Source organism: Lathamus discolor, chromosome 2, assembly GCF_037157495.1.
Source record: "Lathamus discolor isolate bLatDis1 chromosome 2, bLatDis1.hap1, whole genome shotgun sequence".
Classification (NCBI taxonomy): domain Eukaryota; kingdom Metazoa; phylum Chordata; class Aves; order Psittaciformes; family Psittacidae; genus Lathamus; species Lathamus discolor.
In genome coordinates, this window is record NC_088885.1 from 116574629 (window position 1) to 116600587 (window position 25959).

Genomic DNA, 25959 nt, shown 5'->3' on the forward strand with positions numbered 1-25959 from the left:
GTTAGCATCTGGTACTGCCAACCTACCTGTTCTGTTTCTGTTGGATATCATGGCTGTATTGCTGTACTGTTTGTGTGGTTATTCATGGGTATGCAGGCAGGAAGTTATGGAATGAGGATGTACAAACACTGATTTTAATTGCTCTGACTTTAGGATATTTAATATCTTACCTGAATATCATGAGGACTGAACTATTGTAGCTGGGACTGCCAAGTGAAATAATTTTAACAATGCAAGTGGAACTTGCTTTCCCACTACCAACTTAGAGATTTAGATGAGTGTCTTTCAATGCGATCTGGGACTTGAAAACAGAATTAAAAGGAGCAAGGTGGCGTCTGCTTTAAGAGAGTCTTCAGCTGAATGCAGCCACCAAAATGGTCAAGTCATATCAATTTTATCCAGGTCAGCAGGCCATGCACAGAAGGGATATGGCCAGGTAAAAAGAGAAAACCTCCCATTTTCTTATTCCCTGACAACAGCTAATTGCTAGAAATGCCTTCTTCAGATATTAATTAGATCAGCCTGTAGGCTGCTCTTACTTGCATTAAGGATCAGATTTCTCCCTGCATGAGATTCATACAGACTCAGTAATCAAAGCTTTTTTTGTCTCAGAAGGTATACTTAACCCAAATGTGCTCATGAATTTGTTAATTCCCCTCCTAGTGCCGTTCCTCTGTCCTAGTAACTGCTCTCACTGAACAAATTAAGAGCTACCACTATGAAAGAATATGTGAGCAGTTTTGTCAGTGCCTCAACATTCTTTCATTTGTAATTTATTTTCCACCTTTCTACCAATTAGATCTGGAGAGACTTGGATTTCTATGGGTATATTTTTAAAGATTCTTTTTTTTTAGCTGTGTTGTTTAGATCTAATTCGGGCTACTTTTTTGTTAATCTATTTGTTATAAAATTTCAGAAAAGGAAAAAGGGGAAAAAAAGGCCAGAGGGGTCTATTGCAGGCAGAAAGATGAAAAAGTTTAAATTATTCTTGGTTGTCAGTTGAATAATGGAAAACTTCTTAACTGATAAGGTTTTTTCTGAGTCAATGGCTGTTCAGTTAATTGTTTGGGAGCCAAAACTTTTGACCAGGTAAGGGGATAAAAGCCAGCAGCCTCTTTATTAACTGGTTTGTTTGACTACCCAACAATACTTAATTTTAGTGGAAGATTTTCACAGCACACACAAAGGAGCTCAATGATTTCAACTGCCTAGGAATGCATCTTCTCTCACAGCTACTGCTTGGTTTATTTAGATGTTTTTATTATTCTAAGGAGATGAAAGTACCTACTGTCCTACAGCACATAATCATCAAATCCCTATTTACAAAACCTGACAAATTGTATTATTAAAATTGGCAGAAGCCAGGAAATGCTTCCCAACACAATTGTATCACTGACAGCTTACTCAAATGAATTTGGGTTTAATTATGGCAGCACAAGAAGAACTGAAAGATCCCTTTTGACTAAATAGGGGTTTAATTATATGTGAAATCCTGCAGCCTCCTTTATGTCCCTACAATGGCAAAGAAAAAGACCTGAAAAAAAACAAGAGTACCAAAGTATCAGAGTATCAATTACATTCTTCCTGTGATAAAGTCCTTGTAACCTTTTATCCCTTGAATTTCATTACAGTTTTCCCTTTGAATTATTCCTTGCCTACATTACAGCTTTCCCAATGAATTATTCCTTGTCTAACCAACTGAAAGAAGTAGAATTGCAAATTTAACTGTTTAAAGGTGATCAATACTTTATTGATCTTGTTTTTTAGAAGAATATGTTTTTAAAAACCTCTGCTGATGTTAAATCTACAGTCTGGGTGAAATGATGAGGGCACGGCAAAACTCCATTAAAAGATGGAACACATCAGACAAGCAGATTAGGCACTGTATATCATCGACTTGTGTGTTTCAGTTGTGGGGTTTTCTTTTTCTAGAATGTGTTTTTGAGTTTAACAAAAAAGAAGTGGCTGTTAGTGGAGGCTATTTCTAACTACCCCTCAGCTGAACTAAGGCCCTGCAATGTTGTGCATGAGTTTAAAGGAAATCAATACCTGCTTTATTTGTTTTAAATAGTTAATAGAACTTAGACAAAATACAATTTTAAAATCACATTTGAATAGAGCTTTGAAAAGCTGTATTTAAATCTGTACCAGTTAGTTAAAATCAATCCCTGCTGTTTATCAGAACTGTTTATCAGAAATGATGGCAATGAAGCCCTGGAGAAAAGATTTTTGGAGCTGACCAAAATTATTTTATTGGATGATTTTGTATTCCTAAAGAGTGAAAACATATTTGAAGCACTGAATGTTAGTTTTGCTTCCATGTTCATCCAGTAGAGGAGTTTCCTGTAGTGCCAAGAAGGCTGACTCTGAAAGAGCATGGTTGGAAAAACATATCCAAGCAACTCTTGTAAGACAGCTTTGTAAAGCTTCATATATATATTGTATGTCTTGAGTACTGGTTTTCTTTAATATCTGTCATATCTGGAGTAGAAATGTTTCCTAAGAGAAGTCCTCCTTTGTGTGGCAGTGAAAAGCTCAAAATTATACTCTGCAAGCAGAAAAACAAGGATTTGGGGCTGTATTTTGACCTAGTTAATAACATTTTGGATTCCTAAACTTGGTAATGCCTGGTGCACATGGAAAATGAGTAGCGGTTTCTTTGTTCCCAGAAGCCAAACAGAGCATTCTCTGTTAAAGTTCTGATTTTCTACAGTATTATATATGAAATTAGTCTACTTCCACGCTCATGTTTTCTGTCTTCAAATTGCCCTTACTTTCTTTAGTGATGAACCTCTTCACAAGTTGTTTTTTAGGCCTCACAGATAAGATTTGCATAGTATTCAGACTCATTGAAGACTGAGTGTTAACGAAAATTAGTTGCAGTGGGTACCTTATTAGGCATTTTTGACAGTTTCCTATTAAGGATATGGTGCTCCCAAAAGGGGAACTGAGGAAAAATCTGATGTAAAATTCTTCCTTAAAAAGAAAAAAACATATTTTGCTAAAGGAATAAATCAAGAAAGAATTTCAATTTTTTTGGTAATATTGAAATTGCAAAATATGACAAAAATAAGAAGGCAGACTTGCTGAGGCTCCTGTTGGAGATGAGCTTAGCAACAGCTTTTATTTTTCTTCTTCACTGTAAAAAGCTCATCTAGATATAAGACAAACAAGCATTTTAAGTGCAACGCAATTACACCTAGCCTCAGGAAAGAGCATTGACCAATTTTATTACAGTGCCAAAGATTAGTCCTGGAATTTAAAGCTGAGAGACACCTATTAGGCACCTGCTTCATTAAAAGATGTGGAGCAATATATTTGTAAGGCACCAATAAATGCATTAAGGAGAAGAGGGCTCTGATACGACCTTCCATGATTCTCATTATTAACTTCAAGGATTGCTGAGGTTGGTGGCTTTGCAAACCTGGTTTTAGCTAGCATTCGCTGTACCTTTTAAGTCTCTCTTCTCCAGTCCAAATTCGCTTTGAAATAAGCATTCATAACTCTTCACTAGTTGGCTGAGCAGCATCCACCTACCAAGGCTGCATTCGAAGCAAATGGGAGAAGAGGAAAAATCTATGGAAAATCTTCTCTTTCATATTGCTATTAATCCTGCATTAACAGCACTCCAAACCTAGTGTTAAGTTCCTCATAAAATCACTGTAAGCTATACCCTAGCAGGCTCTTTCCTTTTCATAAATCAGAATTTCTGATGCTGGTAAATACTGAAAGGAAATAGTGGTTTGTTATGTATGGAGGGAGGGTATTTTGATAGAACTGTCCTGAGCAATGGAGACAAGAAGCCTGTGCTGCTGAAAAATGCTACTGTTTTCTGCTCAAAGTTGGGTCTAAGTATTGACCAGCTGCATAGAAAATAGCATCAGATTTGTCAACAGCATGAAAAATAGCCACTGAGAAACCAGCAAATTTCTCTGCATCCTAATGCTTCCAATGCCAAAGTGAATATCTAACATGACATGGAAGAAGAAAAATACCTGTTTATATCAGGAGTTGGAGGTTTCCTTGCTAGGGAACTGCAGACTGATCAGATAAAGGATGCTTAACCCTGGTTGATATTTCCTACCAAATGATGGTAGTCTTTCCAAAAAGTGATCTTGAGATACTCACTGTTGGTTTTACCAGTCTTCTGGAGCGAAACCTCCAACTAGATGTTGTGTCCCGGAAAGGCTCCCATGTGCTTCCTAGCTGCAAGGAGCACGAATGGACAAGACTCAGAGTCTGAGACAAGTGTTTCTCCTTTTCCTCTATGCCTGCTGCCATGGAAAAAAAAAAAACCCTTCTATCCAGCCTGAAAGACTTCTGCGAATGTCACCAGTCATGATTCGGAGCCTCTTTTGTCAAACGCTCATCATTGTCACAGCCATCACATGGGACTTGATACATTTTACACGCCACAATTAATGAATTTCAGCAGATGATTTTCCTCACCGGCATGTTTCCTGCCTCTCTGGGGCACTTCATCTGTCATGGACAAACGGGATGGGGATTTGTGGAAGTGTTAATGGGGTGGCTTTTCTCAAAGCCGTCAAACTGTGTGTGTGTCAGGTTGGGAATTTTTGACAGTCTTCTGGGAAATTTATGGAACTCTCTAGAGGGGAGCTCCTTCTCAAGGTATACAGGCAATTACTTCTTTTGCTGCTTGTTTGGAGATAATGAGTTAATTGTGGCAGGCATTGCTTTTACAACGCATCGAGATAGCTCAAGAAATGAAAGTACACTGATTACAAGAAAGATGGCATAAAACAGGGGTTCATAAAACATGCTATTTACCCTAAAAATACTAAAACAAGAAAAACACTTATGTGTGAAAGAGATTATTACACTACTCATAAATCAAAGCAGCGTAAGAGCAAATGGAAGAAAAATGAGGCAATTAGTTCTCACCTTATGTATATTATATGATATTCCCTCCCAGATTTTATAAACAAATAAAGTATATTAAAAAAACCCAGACCAGCTCTGCTTCTGATGCATAATAAACACTAAGATGAAATTGTGATCAAAAGAGTTCAAATCAAACTTAATTATTTCGTTATTTAGCTTTTTCTTTCAGTTTCTAATAACGTGATAGAAGTTTTTAGCATGAAACACTGGTAGAAATGAAACATTCACGGTATCTTTTTCAGAGGCTGGAAAGCGTATGCTTGGAATGGTTTCTGCTCTGGAATGTCTGTAATATATCGAAGCCTTAATGCCTTGCTAATTGGTACCTTACTAATTAGCCTGTGACAAGAATTTTAATTAGCTGCACAGTGGGGGTTCTCCCTACCTGCAGTGGAGGAGCTATTTCCTGAGGAGAAGAGCGAAGGCAAAAAGATAGTGGAAGGGATCAATAGAAGACAAATATAATCTAATCCCTACTATGGGAAGATTGTACATTAATTGATATTTTTCTAAATTATGTCTCTGATCATTTGTTCTGTTTTGTAAAGTACATTAAAGTTCACTTTGTGATTTTCTCTCTTCCTGTGTAGAACAAACAGTGTGGGGGTTTTTCTGTGGCTTGACTTGTGTTAGAAGCAAAATGAGAGATAGTGGAACATAACTGTAGACAGTTATGTTCAAGGCCAGCCCCAGGTCCTGAGCCGAGTACATCTCAGGCACAAAGCATGAGTCTGTAATCTGAGCTAAAGAGCTGAGCTGTGGACACGTAAACTGGACCAAGGTGAGCAAGGCTGAAAAGGGAGATGCCCAACATCCATGACCAATGGCATCAGTTGAGCCTGGGCTGTAACACATTCTGGAGTTAAAAATGCATATGAAAAGCTTGTGAGATACAGTTGAGTGAATTCCTGACAATGGCGACTCAAAAATGACAATATTGATGAGTATCATCTATCATTTTTCTATTTGGGTGGTGAGGCTCTGCCCAGAGAAGTTGTGCTGCCCCATCCCTGTCAATGTTCAAGGCCAGTTCGCAAGGGGCTTTGAGCAGCTTGGTCTAGTGCAAGGTGTCCCTGACCATGGCAGATGGACTGGAACTACTGCTATTTCAAATCCAAACCGTTCTATGAGTCTGTGTATTTTCTTCTATCAGAAAAAGATGTGAAGGAGGGATAGAAGATACCTAGCTGAAATAACTACCACCACTAGTGTTCCCTTTAGCTTCATGGCATATACCCCATTGCAGAGGATTTTAGAATTGTCATTTGGGGTGAAAGCTATTTTAAAATCTGCAAAATACCTAGTGCAGTGAGAGTCTTAAAAATATAAGTACAAAGTTTCTTCCCTCTCCAAGGAAGCCTGAGTGGTGTGTGTGTAAATATAAAGTTATTTGTCAGGCCTGGTAATCCCCATAAGCCACAGCAGTGAAAAGTAGATAATGGAACATTCTGAAAAATGGTGTTCAGGTCCAGGGAATGTTTTATATAAGGAGATGCAAGTATCCATAAAAGTAAGGGAAGGATGAATTGCAGAAAAGGGAAAACTAGTTAATGACTTTTATCCCACTGAAAGGACACTTTAGGAATGGACTCTCTGAAGGAAGTGAAGAACTTGCTGTAAAATTTGTGTTATTTGAAAAATACCTTTTTTTACCTAATTTTGACTGGGAAAATTCTTCCACATGGTGAATAAGGTCACAGTTGAGCCATGTTCTAATGAATGTGGTGTAGATACTTAAAAGCGATAGCTAAAGAATATTTTTCTCTAAGAGGCAGTATGAGGGAAAGGGGAATAAAGTTGCACCCTTCAGTTTTGCTAATGTTTGCAGCAGTCACCGTGAGACCAGTGATTATATCACTGTTCTAACAGTGATAGATTCTATTCTATTCTAGATTCTCTAGAATACTGGTGGAATGAAAATAGCAAATTAATAAATGGAGAAAAATCTGTAAGATTTAAGTGTAAATTGTTATCAAGAAACTGAAAGATGGTGATGTAATCCTTGTGCCAAAATCAAAATAACCCAGTCTCAGTCAATGAATATGCACAGTGTATAGCCTGAAAACCAGTTGCTTACTGGTTGTGGAATAATTCTGAATACAGGAGAAGTCAGAGAAAATTATGGTGGTCTGTGACCCACTTTACAAGCAATAAAAGTGAACCTAAAATAGTGTTTGCTCTGAAGTATTCACTCAACTGCCCTGCTTGGTAAAAGATGCAGTATTTTCACAGGGCTTTTTTAACCCAGCTGTCCTGCAAGACCTGGTCATTTACCATGGCAGATGTGTCTCCTACTACGAGTTTGATTAGAAACAAAAAGGAGCGGGGAACTCAAGCTGGGGTTAGTGGGATTACATAGTTTTTCATCTTTCATGGGCAGAGATGTAATGATAATTCACGCACTAAAGGTATTACCACTTGCTTTCTAATTAGCATTCAGGTTGGGTCTGGCGTATCTTGAGGTGTATCTCATTTTGCATGTGGGTGTGAGTCTTCTCTGACACCTCTAAGTGAGCTAGACACCAGCTCCTGCCAGATCAGAGGCTGTGTAGCTTGTGTAAAGCACCATTCTGAAAGATGTTAGCTCTGCAGAAAGGCAGGATATATAAACTCAGACTTAATGCCATGCCACACACATCCGTAGCACACCCAGCCAAATGAGAGAATACAGGTGAACTTCAGTATCCCTGCAAACACGCTGCAGCCATACCCTTTGTCTGCTTCCTGGTGGGACTGCTGTTCACATCACAAAATGTCCACCATAGCACTTTAGCAGAGCCTTTGTAAGTACTCTGAGAATTGAACAGGCTGCTTGGAAAAGGCAGGTACAATGTACCACCTCTGCATTTGAACAGTGCTTTTTGGAAGTTAGAAAAAAGAAAACCACACAACAAAACACCTCTTAGGTGACTGCCTTTCTTTCTCTGAGAAATAAAAGCAAACTGGTTTGCTATCCTGAGTCCTTTGGTGATGGTAGGCTTCAGCATCCAGTAGTTTAATCCTTCCTGTTATATACATATATGGGTTTGCTATGGGATATGGCAGAATATTTTGGATTGCAGATCTCTGCAGAGCTTGTCCATTATATCCCACGTGGTCCAAAATTATTTTACACAGTCTAGTTGAGATGAGGATGTAGATTTAAATGAAGGTCAGAAGCCCTAACCAGGCTTGTCAGGGAGGAAAGGATATTGGTTTGCTAGAGTACATTACCCATAGAAAGTGGTGATGCTGACACTGGTTTTGTTTCTTTGAGTGCTGCTAAAGATATTTATCTTTATTCTGAAGGCTTCAGTCTTTTATGGTTTGAATGCTGGTTGTGAAGGAAGCCGTCTCTTTTCTCTATGCTCTATCCAGCAGTAGTGCTCTTCAGAATATTCTGAAGATTTTTGTATCTGAAAACTGGAGGAAAATATATTCTTACTTCTGGGCTTTTTACTAAAACTCCTTTAATCAGAGATGTACTGCCTTGAATTTGAATGAATATTTGGAGTGTATTTGCTTGAGTAAATGGAGGATGTTATGTTGCAGAGCAGAGATACAGTTGTTGTTTTATGGTGGGGGTTTTTTTTGTCTTCTCCACCCAGAACTGGCTAGAAAGGCATTTTCTAAATGATAAAATAATATCCAAATCTTTTACGATTTATTCTCTCTTACATAATTTAAACTGAAGATTCCTTATTTAAGAAAATCTAAAATGAATTTCAGAGCTTGCGTTATGTAAGTCAGTTACATCAAGCAGAAAAACTGAACATTGCCTTTGGGAGAGAGAGGGAGAAGGGGGAAACAAATGCTTGAAAGCAGAGTCTTGGGAATGGAGGACAATTTGGGAACCAGGTTCTCTGCAAACCATGCTACGGAGAGGCTGGCAGAAGGCACTGGGTACACATGGAGTACCAATCAACCTCAGAGGTTCTCCGTGATTGATTATGGATGCTTATGTATGTATATTCAGTCTGGGAATAATGCTCAGTATTTTCACATGATTTTGTCTTCCAGAATGATTGAAGATTGTGGGAAAAGAGGAAATACCATGGCAGAAAGAAGGCAGCTGTTTGCAGAAATGCGTAAGTACTTCCTAGAAATGTTTTGCTGTGATAGACCAAGCCGGTTGCAATGCAGCGTCAGTAAAATTTATACAAACTTTCCACCCCAGGTATCTGATATCTCCATTTCACAAATGGTTTAATATTGTGAGGCCAAAACTACAGGATAATGGGCTGATTTGACCAAATGGCAGAAGAGAGGGATTTTCTATATCAGATTTTGTGGTTGTATTATTCTAATGAGTAGCTTCTTGAGATAAACATGCTGCAATACACAGGTAGCAATGAAGAGGAATAAAGGTCTCCAAAATACTACATCTTCTGGTGGAAGTGTCTGTAGTGGGTTGACCCCAGCCAGCTGCTAAGCACCCACACAACCACTTGCTTAGTCCCCAGCCAGCCTCCAGTAGTATGGGAGAGAATATAGGGAGACAAAAGCAAGAAAATATGTGGCTTGAGATAAAGTCAATTGATTAAGTGACTGAAAGAGAGAAAAGAATGGCAACAAAACCCAACAGCAACAGGCGACGCAAAAGTGGTCACTCACCACCTCCTGAAAGCAGACCCATGCCTAGCCAGTCTCCGAGCAATGTCCACCTTGGAAGACAAAACCCCCTACCCTCTACTTTCTCTACTCCAGTTTTATTGCTGAGCGTGACATTAACGGTATGGGCTATCCTTGTGGCCAGGCAGGGTCATTGTCCTGGCTGTGTCCCTTTCCAACCTCTTGCTCACCCCCAGCCGACTCGGGGAGGGGACAGAGTGGGAAACAGAAAGGCCTGCAAGCCTTTGCTCTGTAAAGCACTGTTCAGCAGCAGCTAGAATGGTTATGTGTTATCAACACCTTTTTAGCCACAAATCTAAAACACAGCACCATGCAGGCTGCTATAAAGAAAGTTAACTCCATCCTGGCCAGACACAGTATAGGGATTCATATACTACATACCCCACTTTGGCACATGTTTTATAGTTTCTAGTGAAGCTTTGTGTTCCCTGCAGAGCAGTGTATCAGGGATGTATTACAGTAACAGTGTACCTGCCATTTTCTTGGCAGTCATTTCTTACAACCAATCCACCATTTCTCAAGGAAATTCTATTACGTATCAAGATTGAGACTGTTACCCTGGTACTAGATTTACACAAGTTCTGTCTGTAATTACTAAACTTTCTATTATTTGTCCCCTGCAACATAGTAAACAATGAGAGAACATCTCCCCCATCTTTGGGAGGAGACTGAGATGAACATTGCAGGGACTTGAGCAACTGAAAGTCCGGACTGTGCTGATGAATGAAATGTGCTCAGGACTGTTCTCCAGGGGTGAGCCCATGGGTGACTGAATGCCCTATATCTGCACTCCTGAGCTCTCGAAATTAAGGACTTCTCATTCATGTGGCCTGCTGAAAATGGTCTTGGTCTGTTCCACTGTGTCCAGTAGGTGTGTTGCACCCTGTAGTTATTTCAGTTGTCACAGAAAGCTTGCTGTTGTAGCTCAGGTGAGTATTTCTCTTGTCTCTTGTGTACAACATCTTGGACAAGTGGAGGGAAGGGTTGTTCTTTTGCCAGAGGAGAAAAAAGAAAAGGAAAAACAAGAAGAAAAGGTGATGCCAGAGCATACTATTCATTAGAATTATAGAGCAGACTTGAGCTTGTATAAACTGAAGTCAGTAGCACAACTTCCATTAACGTGAGTTACCTTGAAACATTCCTAAAATGGAACATAATTACTTAAGACTTTGCTATGAGGATTTATGGTTTGTTCCCGCAGATTTGAAGGCCGTTTTGCTGTTGGGCTGTTCCGGGGGAGTTAAGAAGGTGTTGGGAAAATTTACAATCAGTAGTTGGAGGCAGAGGAGGGACTGTTTTCCTGTACTGTACACAAATAGTTGTCTACTATTTTTTCTTTCACATTTTAGTGTTCTGACATATTTATTTGAGTCTGGTTTATCTCATGTGTGCTTCCCTTTGCTATTTGCCTGTCTCCTTTCCTCCTCTCCTCCAGGCACACAGAGAACTGGGTTCCAAATAGATGAAAAGAGGGGAAAATATTATGCAGCAAGAAAACAGCAGGCAAAGCATGCAGTGTATCCCTTTATTATTTTTGCAGACTGCGAACAGTGTTACATGAGATGGGCATATTCAAAGGAAACAGGGTGAAATAGTGCCAGTGGGCAAAAAGGAGAAGAGGCCACTGGCAATCCTGTAGGCAAGTTGCAAATTCACAGTCTCATGTGCTGTGCTCAGTCCTGCACATCTTTCCACTTGTTTTTCAGGGTTCCCCATGTAAGTGAAGTCACTTTTCCACAGGAGTTACTTGACAAATAGATCTCTTGACTGTGGCAAAATATGAATCACAATAAGATTAAATTTTCTGTTCCAGGGATTAATCAACAAAAACACCTACTCCCCAAATAATAGCAAAATAATACCATTCACTGTGTGTGTAAATAGTAAAGGGAAAAAAAAAGGAGAATAGTCTGCTTAAAAGAGTCTTAAGCAGACTACAAGTTTGTGTATTTGGGATTAATACTGCAACCTCAGCAGCTCAGTGAGCCAGAGCCTCGCTTTGCACCTTTTCATCTTGTTAAAAAGCTGAAGTTTTACAGAGGAGCACTGGAAGTTTTTATTAGTAGCTTTCACTAAATTTAAGAGGGAAAACCTTAAATTCATATTACTCATCGGTCTCATTTAAAAAGGAAAGGCACAGTGTTGCAGACATTATCCTCCCCTTCGCCAGTAAAGAAGTTCTCCAAAAGTTGTCAATGAGATACTAATGGAGGAGAGAAAAACCTGCGTAATTTAACAATAAAGCATATGAGGAGAAAACCAAAAAACTTTCCAGATCTGATGTTAAGTAGTTGCAGGTATCTTCTCCCAGGAGCAGATGGTGTTAAGACAGTTAACTGGCAAAAGGGAGTAGCTGGGACCCCTGGGAAGATGGTGTCGGACAGTCCAGTCATTAAAAGAGCATAGTCTGGGGAGAGGGGACAACATCATTCTCATTTTCATCTCACGGGTGAGAGCACATCTGCAAAATTTGGGTCCAAAGGATAGCAGATTGTTCAAGAAAGTGTGGGTGAATGACACCAACATGGCTCTATGTATAACAGTGCAGCTGAGGGGGCAATCTAGTAATGTCAAGGGGAACCTTAAAGAGGGAAGCATTTGTAAAAACAGGGCTATATTCCTTGTAACTTGGTGCCTTGCTCAACTTGCTCAGTTTTTACTCCTGTTACAGGGCCAATCACAATGAAAGAGCAAACACAAAAATTTAATTGAATGTGTTTCCGTGAAATGGGTGGTAAAATTAATAAGCAAACGTGTATTTCATAGTCCATGTTGTAGGTATGAGGCAACACTTCATGTAAGACATACCAACCAAGGAGAAAGATTTAAATCCCAATCTCCTCATCTACTTGTTGAGGCTTTGGGGAAGTGTTACAAGGGGAACACAGCAGCAGGAGACCTAAAGACACTGTGCCAGGCTTTACTCCCGTCCTGGTCCCTCTGTACCGTGCGTGTATGTGAAATAGACACCAGTCAGTTTATACCCACTTCCTAGGCAGCTGCACTGGAAACATTGCCAGGGCCAAGCTACGTGTGAAGCACAGAGCTGACCCTCTGAGGTCTCCATTGCAGAGGACGTACCAAAATGGAGAAAGGCCTCACACCTTTTGCATTAATTTTGCCCCTTCTGCAGATCACCATCATGGCACGGTATTTTTTCTAGCTCAGTCGGCTGGCAATACCTTGTTCTGATCTGACATGTCAGCCAAAGATATTTGTTATGAGCTTCACTGTTAAATATTAAAATTAGATGGAGGTTTTCCCTGCTGGTGGAGCCTGGCCAAGCATGTCTTTTAGCCTGCAGCTTGACCGGATTGTTCGTGAGTGACAGACACAGTGGGCTGACTAATCCTTGCCTTCCTTTATAAGTCTTTTAACGCTATAGCTCCTGCCATTCCCCTTTTTTCTCCTCACCTCTTTCCACTCTCCCTGCAAAGGACAGAGCCTTCAAAATCGTTAAACAGAGTCAGCTCATGTGTCCTCTTTGGTCTGTGACTTCCCTTCTAGCTAAGATACGCACAGGTCACATTGCATACAAATGTTGCTGTTACTCTCTTCCACTAGGGGCTCAAGATCTGGATCGCATTCGCTTGTCCACCTACCGAACAGCATGCAAGCTTAGATTTGTGCAGAAGAAATGCAACTGTAAGTATGCTTCTTTCATATACTATTGCTATTAACTTTTCACTGCACTCCCCAGTCTGTCCTTCACATAAATCACCAACTGGGTCTCTTTGATTCAAAGGACACAAATAAAAGTGGCTGGGCAGATTTTAGATATTAACCTGTTTATGTAAGGAACTTGTCTCAAACACGCCGGTGATTTATAGTTATAGAAGGGTGGGTCATGATGCAAGCCACAGCTTTAATTAAGAAGTATTTTAACCACATTCTCTAATTTTCTTGTAAAATAATATTCATGGGTTCCAGCAAGATCCTGGAAATAAAATGCTTTGATAGCAACTGCATGAGAAGAAATGGTGGATCCAGTCCTCATCTATTTGGGGTGCAGTGAAGTAAATGCAGTGTCAGTCAGCCCCCTTTTTTCCAGAATGGCAGCTAGAGACATCTCTTCTAAAAGGGTGAACCTGCTTGTAATCTCTGTATGTCTGTCTTCCTATGTCTAGGCTTCATTCTTGAGGAGTTTCTCACCTTACTTGTGGCTATTAGCACAGTCGTGTTCTGTGAACTTCAAAGGGAAAATACATATGAAATCTGTAATGGAGTGTGTCCTTTCTTCTCCATCCAAAATAGTGTGCAAATACTATGGTGGGTTTTGGTCTGTGCGTTTTACAGACCTTTTCACACCAAGTCAAATAAGAAATCCTAACCAGGGCAATTCTTGTCAGCAGTAGCAGTAGGAAGAGGACTAATGCAGAGAAAACAAGATTTTCTAGTCTCCATGTCTAGCATGACAGCCCGGCTACTCTTGTGCTACACACAGTAGTAAGTAGTTAAGAAATGTTCACTGCAGATGGAGATTAACTGCCCTGGAGAGAGTTCCTAGTTTTGGGGTTAGATCTATTTGCGTTATGGAAATGTTTATCTTATGCTGTCCAAACATACTGGAGAGGCCAAGTTGTGGTGGAAAAGACTCTGGAGAATATTTATTGGGTTATTAGCTATGCAGCTGGTCATTTGATCACTTCTGCAGCACATTTCTCATGTTTTTAAGTGTGTTTAGCTGGAATATGAATTGAAAGATTAGTATCACATTATAAACAGGCTGCCAGACACAAAACCCAGGAGGGGTTTAGCACCTGCCCAGCAGCTGGCTTTTCCCATTGAGGAGGAGATGCATTGAATGACACTGTTATGTTGCATTCAGTTGTTTTATTTTGTTAGAAATTTATGTGTAAGAGGATGAAATTTTCACTTCATGGTAACAGGATACAATAGTCTGAGGTGACAAAAGTCTCCAATTAAGTTGACAGTAATAGCAAAGTCACACTAATTGTTTTGAAGTTGTGAATGCTCCATCCCTGGCAGTGTTCAAGGTCCCTACCTGTGGCCTAGATGATTTTATGGTGCTTTCCAACCCAAACCCTTCTAATGATTCTATGATAACTGTATACAAAGCAAATAAAAAAAACCTTGCAATAGGAGTATCTCTCCCTTGAGAAAAGGTTGAGAGAATTCAGGTTGTTCAGCCTGGAGAAGAGTTCGGACTGACCTCATTGTGGCCTTTCAGTTCTTAAACGGGACCTGTAAGAAATACCAGACCTCCAGCTCATGTCAGCTACTTTTTCTTTTCCCTGCAGAAATTGCCATTATGCACCACCCAGTAGTAATTTCAGGAGAGAGAAAAAAAAGGAAATGGGGGAAAAAACCTTTCTGCTGCATCTGAGCTCTTTCATTTAGAGGAGACTTTAGAAAGAAAAAGCTCAAAGGTAGTTCTGTTCCACTCCCAGTGTATAGCACCTCCTGTCACTCAAGCTATCCTTGTCTTCTTTCAGCAGTGCTCTCCTGTGTGTCCTGGCACACTGGCCCAGCCTAACAGGAAAAAAATTGCTTGGAAAGAGTGTATTTAATGGGTTCTTTTAAAGAGCTAATTTAATAAATTGCAGGGAGCTGCTCTTGGCTACAGGCTGAAGGTATGAAGATGGAAGCAGCTGCTCTGAGAGCCAGAAGTAGCTATTCCAAGAAAAACAGAGCAGAGGTTTTATTAACATCATCTTTTTTACCCAAAGGTGCCTATTACCATAGATGGTTATGGGATATCATTTAAAAGGCAGCTATGCTTATCATAAACAGGGCACTGTTTGTTTCTGCTGTCTTTAATGCAGACATAGGTTCATCTCCTGGCCTCCCTTTGTGAATTCTTCTCTCAGTACGAAAGGGATGTTTTGCTGAAACTTTCAGGAGCAGGCTGGATTTTACTGGTGAAGTAGGCAGTGTGCAATAGGCAAAAGTGCCTTCATATTCTAAGAGACATTCTCTCTTGCAGCACTTCTCTGAAACTAGTTAAACTGTCTGGACAGAGATTATAGAGGAGGTAACAGTCTACCACCATTTACCAGAATACCACTATGTGTTGCACTTTGAGTACTAACACTGTTGATCAGATTAATTGCTCCAGGGAATTATTTCATTTTCAGAAGAGGAAGACTACTTTAAAGATTTTTAGCCAACAGTCTTTGAAATTGCAAATATATGTTTTCTGATAATTCTAGAAAACTTGTTAAAAGTGTTTCTTTTTAAAAATTTCTCCAAGTATTTAAGCCAAGAGGCAGTTTAAATAAAATCAAAGTGAGAAGAATCAACATCAGTCATTGCAATTATTTGTCAAACAAGATAGAATTTAATGCAGTCCAGCCTCATTCTTCAGAAAAGCAAGAAAATCTTCTTAAGAACTCAGAAAATGATAAGTAGATAAATTGGAAAAAGCTCCAACATTATCTGTCAAAGAAAAATTCCTTCAAATTTAAGCATTCTCCTTTGCCTATGTTAATGCTGCAAGTAAATATCAGTAACACTTCCAAATTATTGTTGGCACACCTCTGAATGTAAGTGCCCAAACATGGGATGCAGTATGTGGCAAAAGTCCCAAAAGCAGGAGACCCACAACATTGTATATTCAGAAATGCTAAAAGCTAGGCAGCTTTGTTAGTTCACCATGAATATGAACTGATTTTAAGGTTCTCTGTTTCTGGTGACAGTTTCTAAAATTGAAAGTAATGAAAAGACAAACTTTGGAGGTAATAATAAGTAACTTTGAGAATGGATGATTGCAGGCTACTGGCTTCTTACCTTGCAAAACCCCTGTAGCAATGGCCCTGTTGCAATAGCAGTAGTGTTTTCTTAGTTACAAATACTAACACAAGATCATAGAATCACAGAATCACAGAATGGTTTGGGTTGGAAGGGACCTGAAAGATCATCTAGTTCCAGCACACCTGCCACAGACATGGACATCTTCCACTAAACCAGGTTGCTCAAAATGTAGATACCTCTTCTGTAAAACAAAGATAAAGCAAGCAAACAAACAAAAAAGAAATACTAAAGAAGTCTTGAGAAGATCTTGAGATTTGGGCATGAATAATTCCAAGTGAATGACTAGAGCCTTGGCCAGATGGACCCTGAAGAAGACACTGCTGATGGTTACCTCATCTTCAGATTTCAGAATATAAAGCAGGAGTGTGTAAGCTGACTGTGGCTGCCCTACTGGATCATAGTGGATATAGTTGAATATAGTGTAGGAAATAGCAGCACCCTAGTCATTGGAGGTTAAATTTCATTATTTGGGATAATCAAAGCAGATAGGAAGCAGGTGCAGAAAACTGATCAACCATGCTCCATGTTTATTCCGGTCTGTACTGTACAGAGTGTACAGTGTGTATAGCTGACTTCTTCATCATCTAAATTTCCTGAATGTGCTTTAAAAGTGGCCCTAAATGTTGCACACTGCAAGAATCAAGGAGGGAGGTGGAAAAACTACAGGTGAGCAATGTGAACAACAGTGAGAGAACTTGCAAGCCCTCTAAACCAATGTAGCTCTGACAGAGTCAAACAGTAGGGTGTTGACCTTCAATTCCAGTGCAACGGAGTGGGTTCTGGAACACCCAGTATACATTCTTACTGTACAGAATCCACTCAGCTACCTACCACTAGGAAAATGCCATCTTGACAAGGCTGGTTTACAGCTGTTTATCCGTAGAATTCAGACACAGAAGTGTAAATAGGCTTTCCTCAAAAGAAGGCATGAAGGACCAATGACAGCAGTGAAATGTGTCTCTCCACGTTCACCAGTATTCAGGAAGCACCAAAAAGCACAATTTATAGTTATCCCCAGTGATCATTGTGCAGTTGGTTTATTATTTCATTTTCAGTGAATTTGTTAAGAAGCTGAGATGAAATACATGTTCACATTCAAATTCCCTCTGGGGTATCTATGGTGGCAGCAGGAGTAGAACATAACATATCATAATCAAAGCCATTATACCATTAAACATCACTCACTAGTAGAGAACTGTACAGCTGGAAAACTACTGCTGTCCTTGATGAACTTTCCTGACTGTGTTGTGAAATTATTCTATGACTCTGGCTGCAAAAGCAGATTTTGCTGATTTCCCTAGATCAGAATAAATCATTGGCAGTTGAAAGCTTGGATCTAAAGCCATGCTGGTGACGGTAATGTGTAGCTTAATTAAAAAGGGAGATTGTTTCTCTGGCAATTTAATCTCAACACCTTGGGGTTTCAGTGTCTTTTTCACCCTTCGATATTCTTCGGTGTGACTGGTTGGGTTTTTTTGTTGTTGTTTTAGGTTGGGGGTTTTTTTGCATTGTCTTATCCAAGTTTTAGTACAGCTGTTTCCACAAAGGCAGCTGCCATGACTGTGATGGAGACCTTGTGAATGTCTAAAGCAGTCTCCTCCACCTCCACCCTGCTCTTCCTCCTACCTCCTCTGTGCTTAAATAGTCACAGCCGAGGCATGTAGGCATGTCAGCTTCATTTCTATACATGCTTTTGTGTGGCCCCTGAGCTCATCCGCCTTTTTACATTTGTTTCAAGTTAGAATAATTTCTCACCCTCTTGAAATATAAGAATTTCCCACTGAAAATGAATGACATGATATTGTAAACATATCATATTTAGATACTTTTCTGAAAGCTTTTTTCCGTCTGTGCTCTTGTACCTCCTGTAATGGTGCGGCAAGCTTCTGAAACTGGTTTTATTCTAGAAGCTGACACTTGGGTATCAAATGTTACCAGCCTGTGTGAGCTCCTGGCCTCCATCAAGATGGCAAGAACTTTTTAAAACTTGTTTGATTAAACCTAAATAAAATTACTAAGGTTTGGGGTTAGTTTTTCTTGTATACTGCACTGGCACTGCAAGTATCTTTTTATCCCATCTCATTCAACATGCTGTTCACCACAAAATGAAAAGAGTATCTATCTGTTACTTGGAGTAAAAGGAAAGGATGTGAAGGTCTCAGTTCCACGCTGGAAATGGTGCTGTGACCTTTATGTCCAGGTTCAACTTTCTCTTCTGCATGACAAAATCTGCAGTGCTCCTTCATATCCGAAAATGTTCCCTAAACACAAAGCTAGAGGGTGTTCAGAAGTGTTCCAGTCTGTCCTGTTGACGCTTAACCACCAAATCTTTCATCTTTCTATGTTAGTTGATTTAGGAAGTGACAACTGCTTGTCTTTACTTGAGCAAGACCTCTTGACACCATAGGATAAAGGCATTTTTTCTCCGAGTCAGTATTTATTTTCTTTCAAGTGACATAGAGTGTACAAGAAATGCTCAGCGGTGAAATCCTCGGTGTGCAAGTATCCCATGAAGATCCTTGTCATGGCAGAAGGCATTCATTATCAATACTCTGCCATTGACTTCTCAAAGACTGTATAGCCTGTGCAGTTTTGTGCTTGTCCCTCGTTTGTCAGGATGGCCATCAGAAACAGAGCCACCAAATTATCGTGATCACAGAATTGTTCAGATTAAATAACGTAATCCTTCATCACTGTAGGTTCCCATGGTTGGTGCTGTGTTCTCGTTGTTGGTTTTTATCATGTTTTTCATTCTAACTTGGAAGCAATAAAGCACAAGATACATTCAGGCTGGGTCACAGAGCAATCAAACTGAATGACAAGCAATGTTGCCTGCTTGAGAAGTGCAAAAGGTTTGCTTGGCTGCAGTTTGAAACAATCTGCCTCTTGAATTCGTGATCGTGGCATTCTCATTCTTCTAAACCCTCAGTGATCAGTCCCTTATGAGATCTGATTGCCTAAAAATCCTACAGTTTGGGGAAAAAAAACACCAGTTTGAGTTATTTTCATTCTTCTCTGTTGACTGTCTTGTTTATTCTGTTATCTGCTTATTATTACTACATAAAGATAGAGGCTGGAAATATCAGTTGTGTTCTTTGTTTTCTATTTTAACAGAAGCTGAGTCTTACAGTTCACTTACAGCAAATTACATTATTCACATGGCTCAAAGAGATACAGCTTTAAAAAGCCAGAAAAGCACTGTGTATTACAAGAGTCAGGATACCATTGTGTAAGTTACTAATTCTGGTATCCTGCAGTACTTGAATAATGGAAAGAAAAGATGAGTTAATGATTTAAAAAACTTTTTTGTTCCTTTGTCTTTACCAGCGACTTTAGAGACTAAATGCTTCTGGAACTGCTAGTACTGTTCCATATGGGTTTCCAGGCAACTATGGGGAAAGGATGCATATATTATACATTCTGCATCAATTATTTAATCAAAAGTTCAAAAGGGCTTGATTTAGCATATTCCCTGCAGACAAATCCTTCATAAGGATTTTAGTCTGTAAGTGTTCACTCACAGCACAATATCCTGAAAATAGGTTCTGATTTTCTTTTCCTTTTAACTGTAAAAGTTTATTAATGTACTTGACAGATCATAATGACTGTTAGAGAGCTGACATGTAACCTGTATATTTGGCATGTTCATTGAGGGACTGTTCTTCAGCCTTTTCTTCAATGTTGGCACCGAGTGTTACTATTATTATGTAAAAGGGTTGTGGTATCACAGACGTCTCTGAGTATTTGCTCTTAAAGGCTACCTCTGCAAGTCTGCCCTGTCAAGATTGATAGAAGAACTATCAGTGGGTATTTGCAATTCATTTTAATGTCAAAAAGAGTGAACTAAGCAAGGATATATATCTTAAACTCTCACATTTTCGTTTGCTTAGAGATTGAATTTTCAAACATAGCCATGATTCCAAGTGGCTCCTGTTAAAAACTGAATTGCAGAAGATTGTCAGCTACCGTTATTCTGTCCCTTATAGGGGGAAATAGTTCCCTTTCAGTCAGAAGTTGACAGACACATAGAGTAGGCCACGTCCCAGGTATACTCACATGCTGCCCTCTGCTATGCTGGTGGCTCAGCCCTGCCTTGTTGCAGACAGCTTTTGTAATTGGATCATAGCTGAAAACCTCTTCTTCCTGACTTCCTGAGCTCAGTGAAAACTGCCATTTAGTGTGCTATTTCCGATGGCTTTCCTGATGCAGGTTTGAGGTTGAACAGTCTGTTCTGTTCCCTGCTGATGTCTCTGAACATCTGCTACTAGTAACAGGCATCAGTCACCTTTGTCTGCCAGGCTGTGGATTAGTTACCCAAACCTAGAAAGTTTCTGCACCTTATTTCACATCGGTGCTCCTAATTAACAATTCAAACAAAAGAAAATGAGCTGTTATTATTCGCTTAGGACTTTTCTAGACAGACTAAAACTTGCAAAATATATGCAGACATACAATGTCACGGAAACAAACTGATCTTGTGGCAATCACTGTACCTTCTGAGGGATGCTGCTTCTTCACCTGAGAGCTTTTTCTTCTTTCACTCTCTAGTTCTTACCCTCAGACTGTACTGTGTATTTAAGTCTCCTTCTTAATTTCACTGTCCTTTTTTCATGTCATTATCTGTGGTGGTTGCTTTATCTCTGACTTCTCTGCAGACTTCATTCTCTTGGCAGTTCCTTCTCTTTCCTGTTATTCTCTTAGCTCCAAGCACCTTCATGCAAACCGTATCTTACATTTGAGTCTTTGGTCCCCTCCCCTGGGCTGTTCTGGTCTGTCGTGTCATGGCTATTTTGCTGGGCCTATCCTGATTTTATGTGAGTGCCACTGTAATGTGGTAGAGTGCATTAAGCGCTGTGACTTAACTCCTGTTGCATGTTGGTCATTCTCTTAGGGTTTTGCCATATGACAACATATTTATGGGAAAAAGGGAAAAAAACATAGGAAGTCAAACCTTGGAGTAGCAGTGACTTTGATGATCATCATCCTTTGTCCTTAGAGAGCTTCAGTCCATCATCTTGAACCAGCCCTGCCTCTCTATCCTATACTCAAAGCAGTAAGTCTCGATGAGTCATACATGAGCTCAGTCCATACATGTTTTCTGTGAAGCAAAGGACAGTTTTGTATGCCCCTGCAGCAGACATAAAACCTGTCCTGAGAAGGTAAGGTGCAGCATTGTGCACTGTTTGTTACCATATTGCATTCAAAGAGTCTTTCTCTGTTGCATCTGCTGAGTTGTGTGTTTTGCTGAGGGTTTTTTTCCCTGTCCTTGTTTTTACATTGTCATTCAGCTCTGGAGAATAAGTAGGGACTACACAGCTCTCCTGCACCTTAACCACACAGTCCGCACCATCTTGCTGTCAGAACAGTGACTCTGTCACAGTCTCACATAAACAGTTTGATCTGTCTCCAGCTCTTCCTCATTCCCTTTCAGCCTCTGTCTCCAGTAATTTTCACAAGTTAACCTGCTGTGAAGCCAGCAGGGACACTGACTATCTGTGGTGAATGCTCTTCAGCAATAATGGGCTTCTTCAGGGTGAAGACAGCAAATAGTCCACAGAAGCAAAGTCAGAGTGTAGGACCTGATGTAGTTTTTGCTGTAACTCTCTCCTTCTGTAACTCCCAGAGAATGGGTTTTATCATGTTCATTTGTTTTCAGAGTTACATCAAAAGTCAGTTTGTGTACCTGTAACAAAAGAGAAGCTTTAGCTTAACCAATATCTCATATTTTTATCCACCAGCTCCACCTTGTATGATTTTCTGTAAGTCTTGGTGAAAGATTTCATAAAGCATGTATCTGGTATGCTAGGACAAATATTGAGAACAGAAGATGTTTGCCATAAAAATAATTTCCTGCTTTTATCAGTGTGAAGAGACTGCACAATATAATGTCCTCAGTGTGCATTGTTAACAATACAGTTCTGGGAGTCTGCACAATGAACATTCAGCTTCCTGGCATTAATGTTTGTGATATACAATGGCTTTACAGAGGCAGTTTTCTTTGTGCTGAAGCAAGGCATTCCTAGCCTGAATTCAGACTGAATTATGTCTGTGATATTGTTGTTGGCAGCAGTGGATTTCTAACAGGGTATTTGCAAGCAGTCTTTGGCCCTTTACTGAGCAAAGTGTGGGCTGATTCCAGGAGAAGTTCTGTGTATGCTCAGCCTTTTCTTCAGTCCATGTGGATGGATAGATGGATGTCTCCTTTCCTGACAGAAAGCAAAGTGAAAGTAACTCTCTTGAACTCACTGGCATTACTGTGACATTAAGGAAAGAATGAATCCGTATCTCGGTGTATTTTGTTTGAGGAGATCGAACTCAATTTCTATTAAGTGAAGCCGACACCAGTATCATACTGCATCTCTTGTAAAGGTGATGAGCTTCTTCCAGTCTAATTTTCCACATTTCATTCATCTATATTTTGCCTTGAAACTCTTTACTACGTGTGGGATTTGCAGGCTATCTTTAAGGATTGCATGTGTAAAATAAGGTACAACAGATAAGTGGCCATGTACTTTGAGACTCTTACTCCATCTAGGGGCCCTGACAACATCATTAAAAAGCTTGTAGCACACAGGAGGAAGGATAGATGTGTTGGACTTCACCTAAATCCCACTTATCTGTCATTTCACATCCTGCAGTCTTGTTTCCTTTCTTATTGTTTCTGATTTTCAAGCTATGTTTGTATCAGCTGGAGCTTTTCTCCTTTCCTTGGCCTGTTCCTCATTCCTGTCTCTTTAAGAGATGAGAAGTTTTAGTGCATGATAGTGCAAATTGCTGCGGTGGAGCCGCTGCAGTTGCCTCCTGCTGTGGGAGTCCTGGTGACTGAATGAATAAGCGGGGACTGGGACATGGAGCGGCTCCTGCAGAAGACATTGCTTTGAATGTGAGTAATGGCAGGAGGGCAAACATGGAAAGATTGTGTGAGCGCAAAGCCTGAGTTCAGTCAGATACCCTGCTCATTGCACAAGAGTTGGACTACATGACCTTTGAAGGTCCCTTCCAACCCAAGCTATCCTCTGATTCTGTGATTCTCTACAGCTTCTCTGAATCTTCTCTGAGATACTGTCTCCTCAAATGAATTTGATAACACTAAAAGTGGATCTTCCAGATACTGGGATCCATCTCTCCCTGTCTCAGATCCCAAAAGATTATTTGGCAAATTAATCCTGTTGTTTTCAAGTGCTGTATGTGTTTAAATACCTCTGAAATCTTGAACCTACAGCAATAATTAGCACATTCATTAAGCAAAAGGTTGAATAAGACTAGAGTCTGAACTGTCCTTAGGACTTCAGGCATAAGAAGCTTTTTCACTGAATTCCTCTGTGTCACATGAATGTACTACTCCATAGCAATGCTCTTGCTCTCAGCAGCAGAGGTTGATACTGGGATTTTGTCCCACAAACCCTCTGGATTGACCCAAACTCTTCAGGAGAGAGAAGCATATGCCCTCACTCCTCAGTATGTCTGTTGTCACCTGGGGGTGAAAAATGCAGTTCTGGAGTCAAGCAGTTTACTCAGGCATTAAGTTCAGCTTCAGGATTTCTCTGTTTTTAATAGACAAAAACATTACGGGCCAAATTCAGTGCACATTGTGTAGGAAATTATTTAAATTAATAGAATCAGGATCAGCTTAATATGTATATATGGCAAGTATCACATATTTTCTATACAAAGAAATACACAGTCTATGTTTCATTAGTATTCTGTACCTTGTGTTGCTGTTTACAGGCCTGCCAGCCCTAAATGATTTAAAAAAAAAAACAAGTACAGAAGACAAAATAACTGTGGATCAGACTCTGAAAACCCAGAGATGCGCCAAGGAGGGCTTTTGTCCTCGAGCAGTTCTAAATGTATAATAGCTGCTCATTCTTTTTCATTGACCTTTGTGATATGACTGAACCGTAAAGGTTGACAATGTAATCTCAACTTGTTTTCTATAGCCATGAGGGAAGAAATTGTTAGAAAGAACTGTTAAATTGTGTATTCTCTTGTCATTGCAAGCTATTTTTTAAAGAAAACAGCAGTTAGTATGAGATTTAGGGTAATACCCTGTATCCTTAGAGCTGGTAACAAATACCGCTTCAATATTAATGGAAATATAAATAACCCAATTTGTTAACATTTACTTTCACTTTACACTTGCATTTTGCTGGTAACAGTGCCAAAGCAAGCTGTAGTCTGTCTTGTGGCATGGGGGGATTTTTAGAGGGGATAGAAGGAGCTGGCAGCAGTTGTATCAAAAGGGAAAAAAAATGAAGTTATTTAAGAGAGAAAGATGCAGTGTTAGTTAAACTTGGCATCTGAAGAAACATACTTCTGGAGGAGATTTTATCACGGAAATAAGGACATCCAACAGGAAGACATTCTGCCCTTTGCAGCTCATGGGTTTGGCATCTTTTGCCTGTTACATATGATTGCCTGTATAGGGCATCCACACTGCCAAATCTCCAAGCACATAGTCTTGATTTAACTAAATACGCATCCAAGGCCATTTTCTGGAGACAGCAGTGGGGATGCGCAGCCTTTGATTTGTGTTAGCTGTCTTGACATACTGCCAGTAGAGAGTTAAAATGTTATGACAAATGTGTGCTGTGTTTGCTAAAAGATACCCAGTAGTGCCATCCTGTGGTCAGGACTGTGGCTACCAGAAGGCTTACGCATTGTGTCCCGCCTGTCTTCTAAAAGCGGGTTTGTCTTGGGTCCTTTCACACAATGTGAGTTGTCCCAGATTCTAGAATTACAATTTTCTTCTCGTATGTTCAGTCATTTGTGAGCTTCTAGTTTAATTTCCTAACTAGGAGGGCTGGGACATGGCTTTTTCTTTTCTCTAGAAACATTTTTGAAAGTTTCCTTACTAAAGTTTCTATCAATTAAGTTTCTTTTGAAAATCAAATTCAGGCATAGTGTCACCCAGCATTGAGGGTGGTTTTCGCCACCTTTTGGGAGTGCAGAAGCTTTTTCCTCATGCATGAGGATTGCTATAATACAGTACAGAAGAGTTATATTTCATTAAAAATTTGAAATGCTGTAATTTCACTAATTGAAATATAAACTGAGATGTGAGGCAATTTGACCTTATTTTATAAAAGAAATGAGAAAGCTTTTGTGTGTCATACATATTTACACACCAAGTTTTGTTACTTCACATCCCCATTAATTCTTTGGCTAATTTAAAGCTGACACTTGCAAATCCTATTTGACTATTAAGATAGACTGAGGCTTGATCACACAATGCCTCAAATAAAGCCTTCTCATTAAAATAATATTATGGTGTGATAGCAAGAATAATAGAGATGCATAATCTAGGAATACCATTGTCTTTTGGGGGGTGAGATTTATCAAGTTTGTACGAGCCAGGTCTGCTATTTACCCATTGGTCTTTAATTCACAAATACATTTAACTCTTAAACCAAGAAAATTGTGTATAATCAGTGAATTTAAGCTATGTGACTTATTAGCAGCAGTGCAGAGTTTTAGTTGAGTGGTCTTTCCTGGTTGTCATCAAAATATTAAGAAGCTTAGAGTTAGATTTTTTTAATCATTTTATTTTATATATGTCATACTTAATTCAAAGTGCTTTTAAAAGAGGAAACACTTTCTCAGCATCTGGGTGACAAGTAGCTGGCAACAGTTTCCCAGCCCAGCACTCAGGGTGCAATGCCCACTGTT

The 25959-nt window shown here is 39.7% G+C and overlaps 1 protein-coding gene across 16 annotated transcripts in view; it reads left to right on the plus strand.

The window, feature by feature from the left end:
* Positions 1-25959, plus strand: part of DTNA (dystrobrevin alpha) — a 231068-nt gene that overhangs the window by 122345 nt on the left and 82764 nt on the right. For all 16 annotated transcript variants that reach the window (XM_065668201.1, XM_065668202.1, XM_065668216.1 and 13 more), the window contains 2 exons: positions 8905-8972; positions 13081-13161. In XM_065668201.1, coding sequence (XP_065524273.1) covers positions 8906-8972; positions 13081-13161 — 148 coding nt within the window. In that variant the 5' untranslated portion in view covers position 8905. The remainder of the gene's footprint in view (positions 1-8904; positions 8973-13080; positions 13162-25959) is intronic.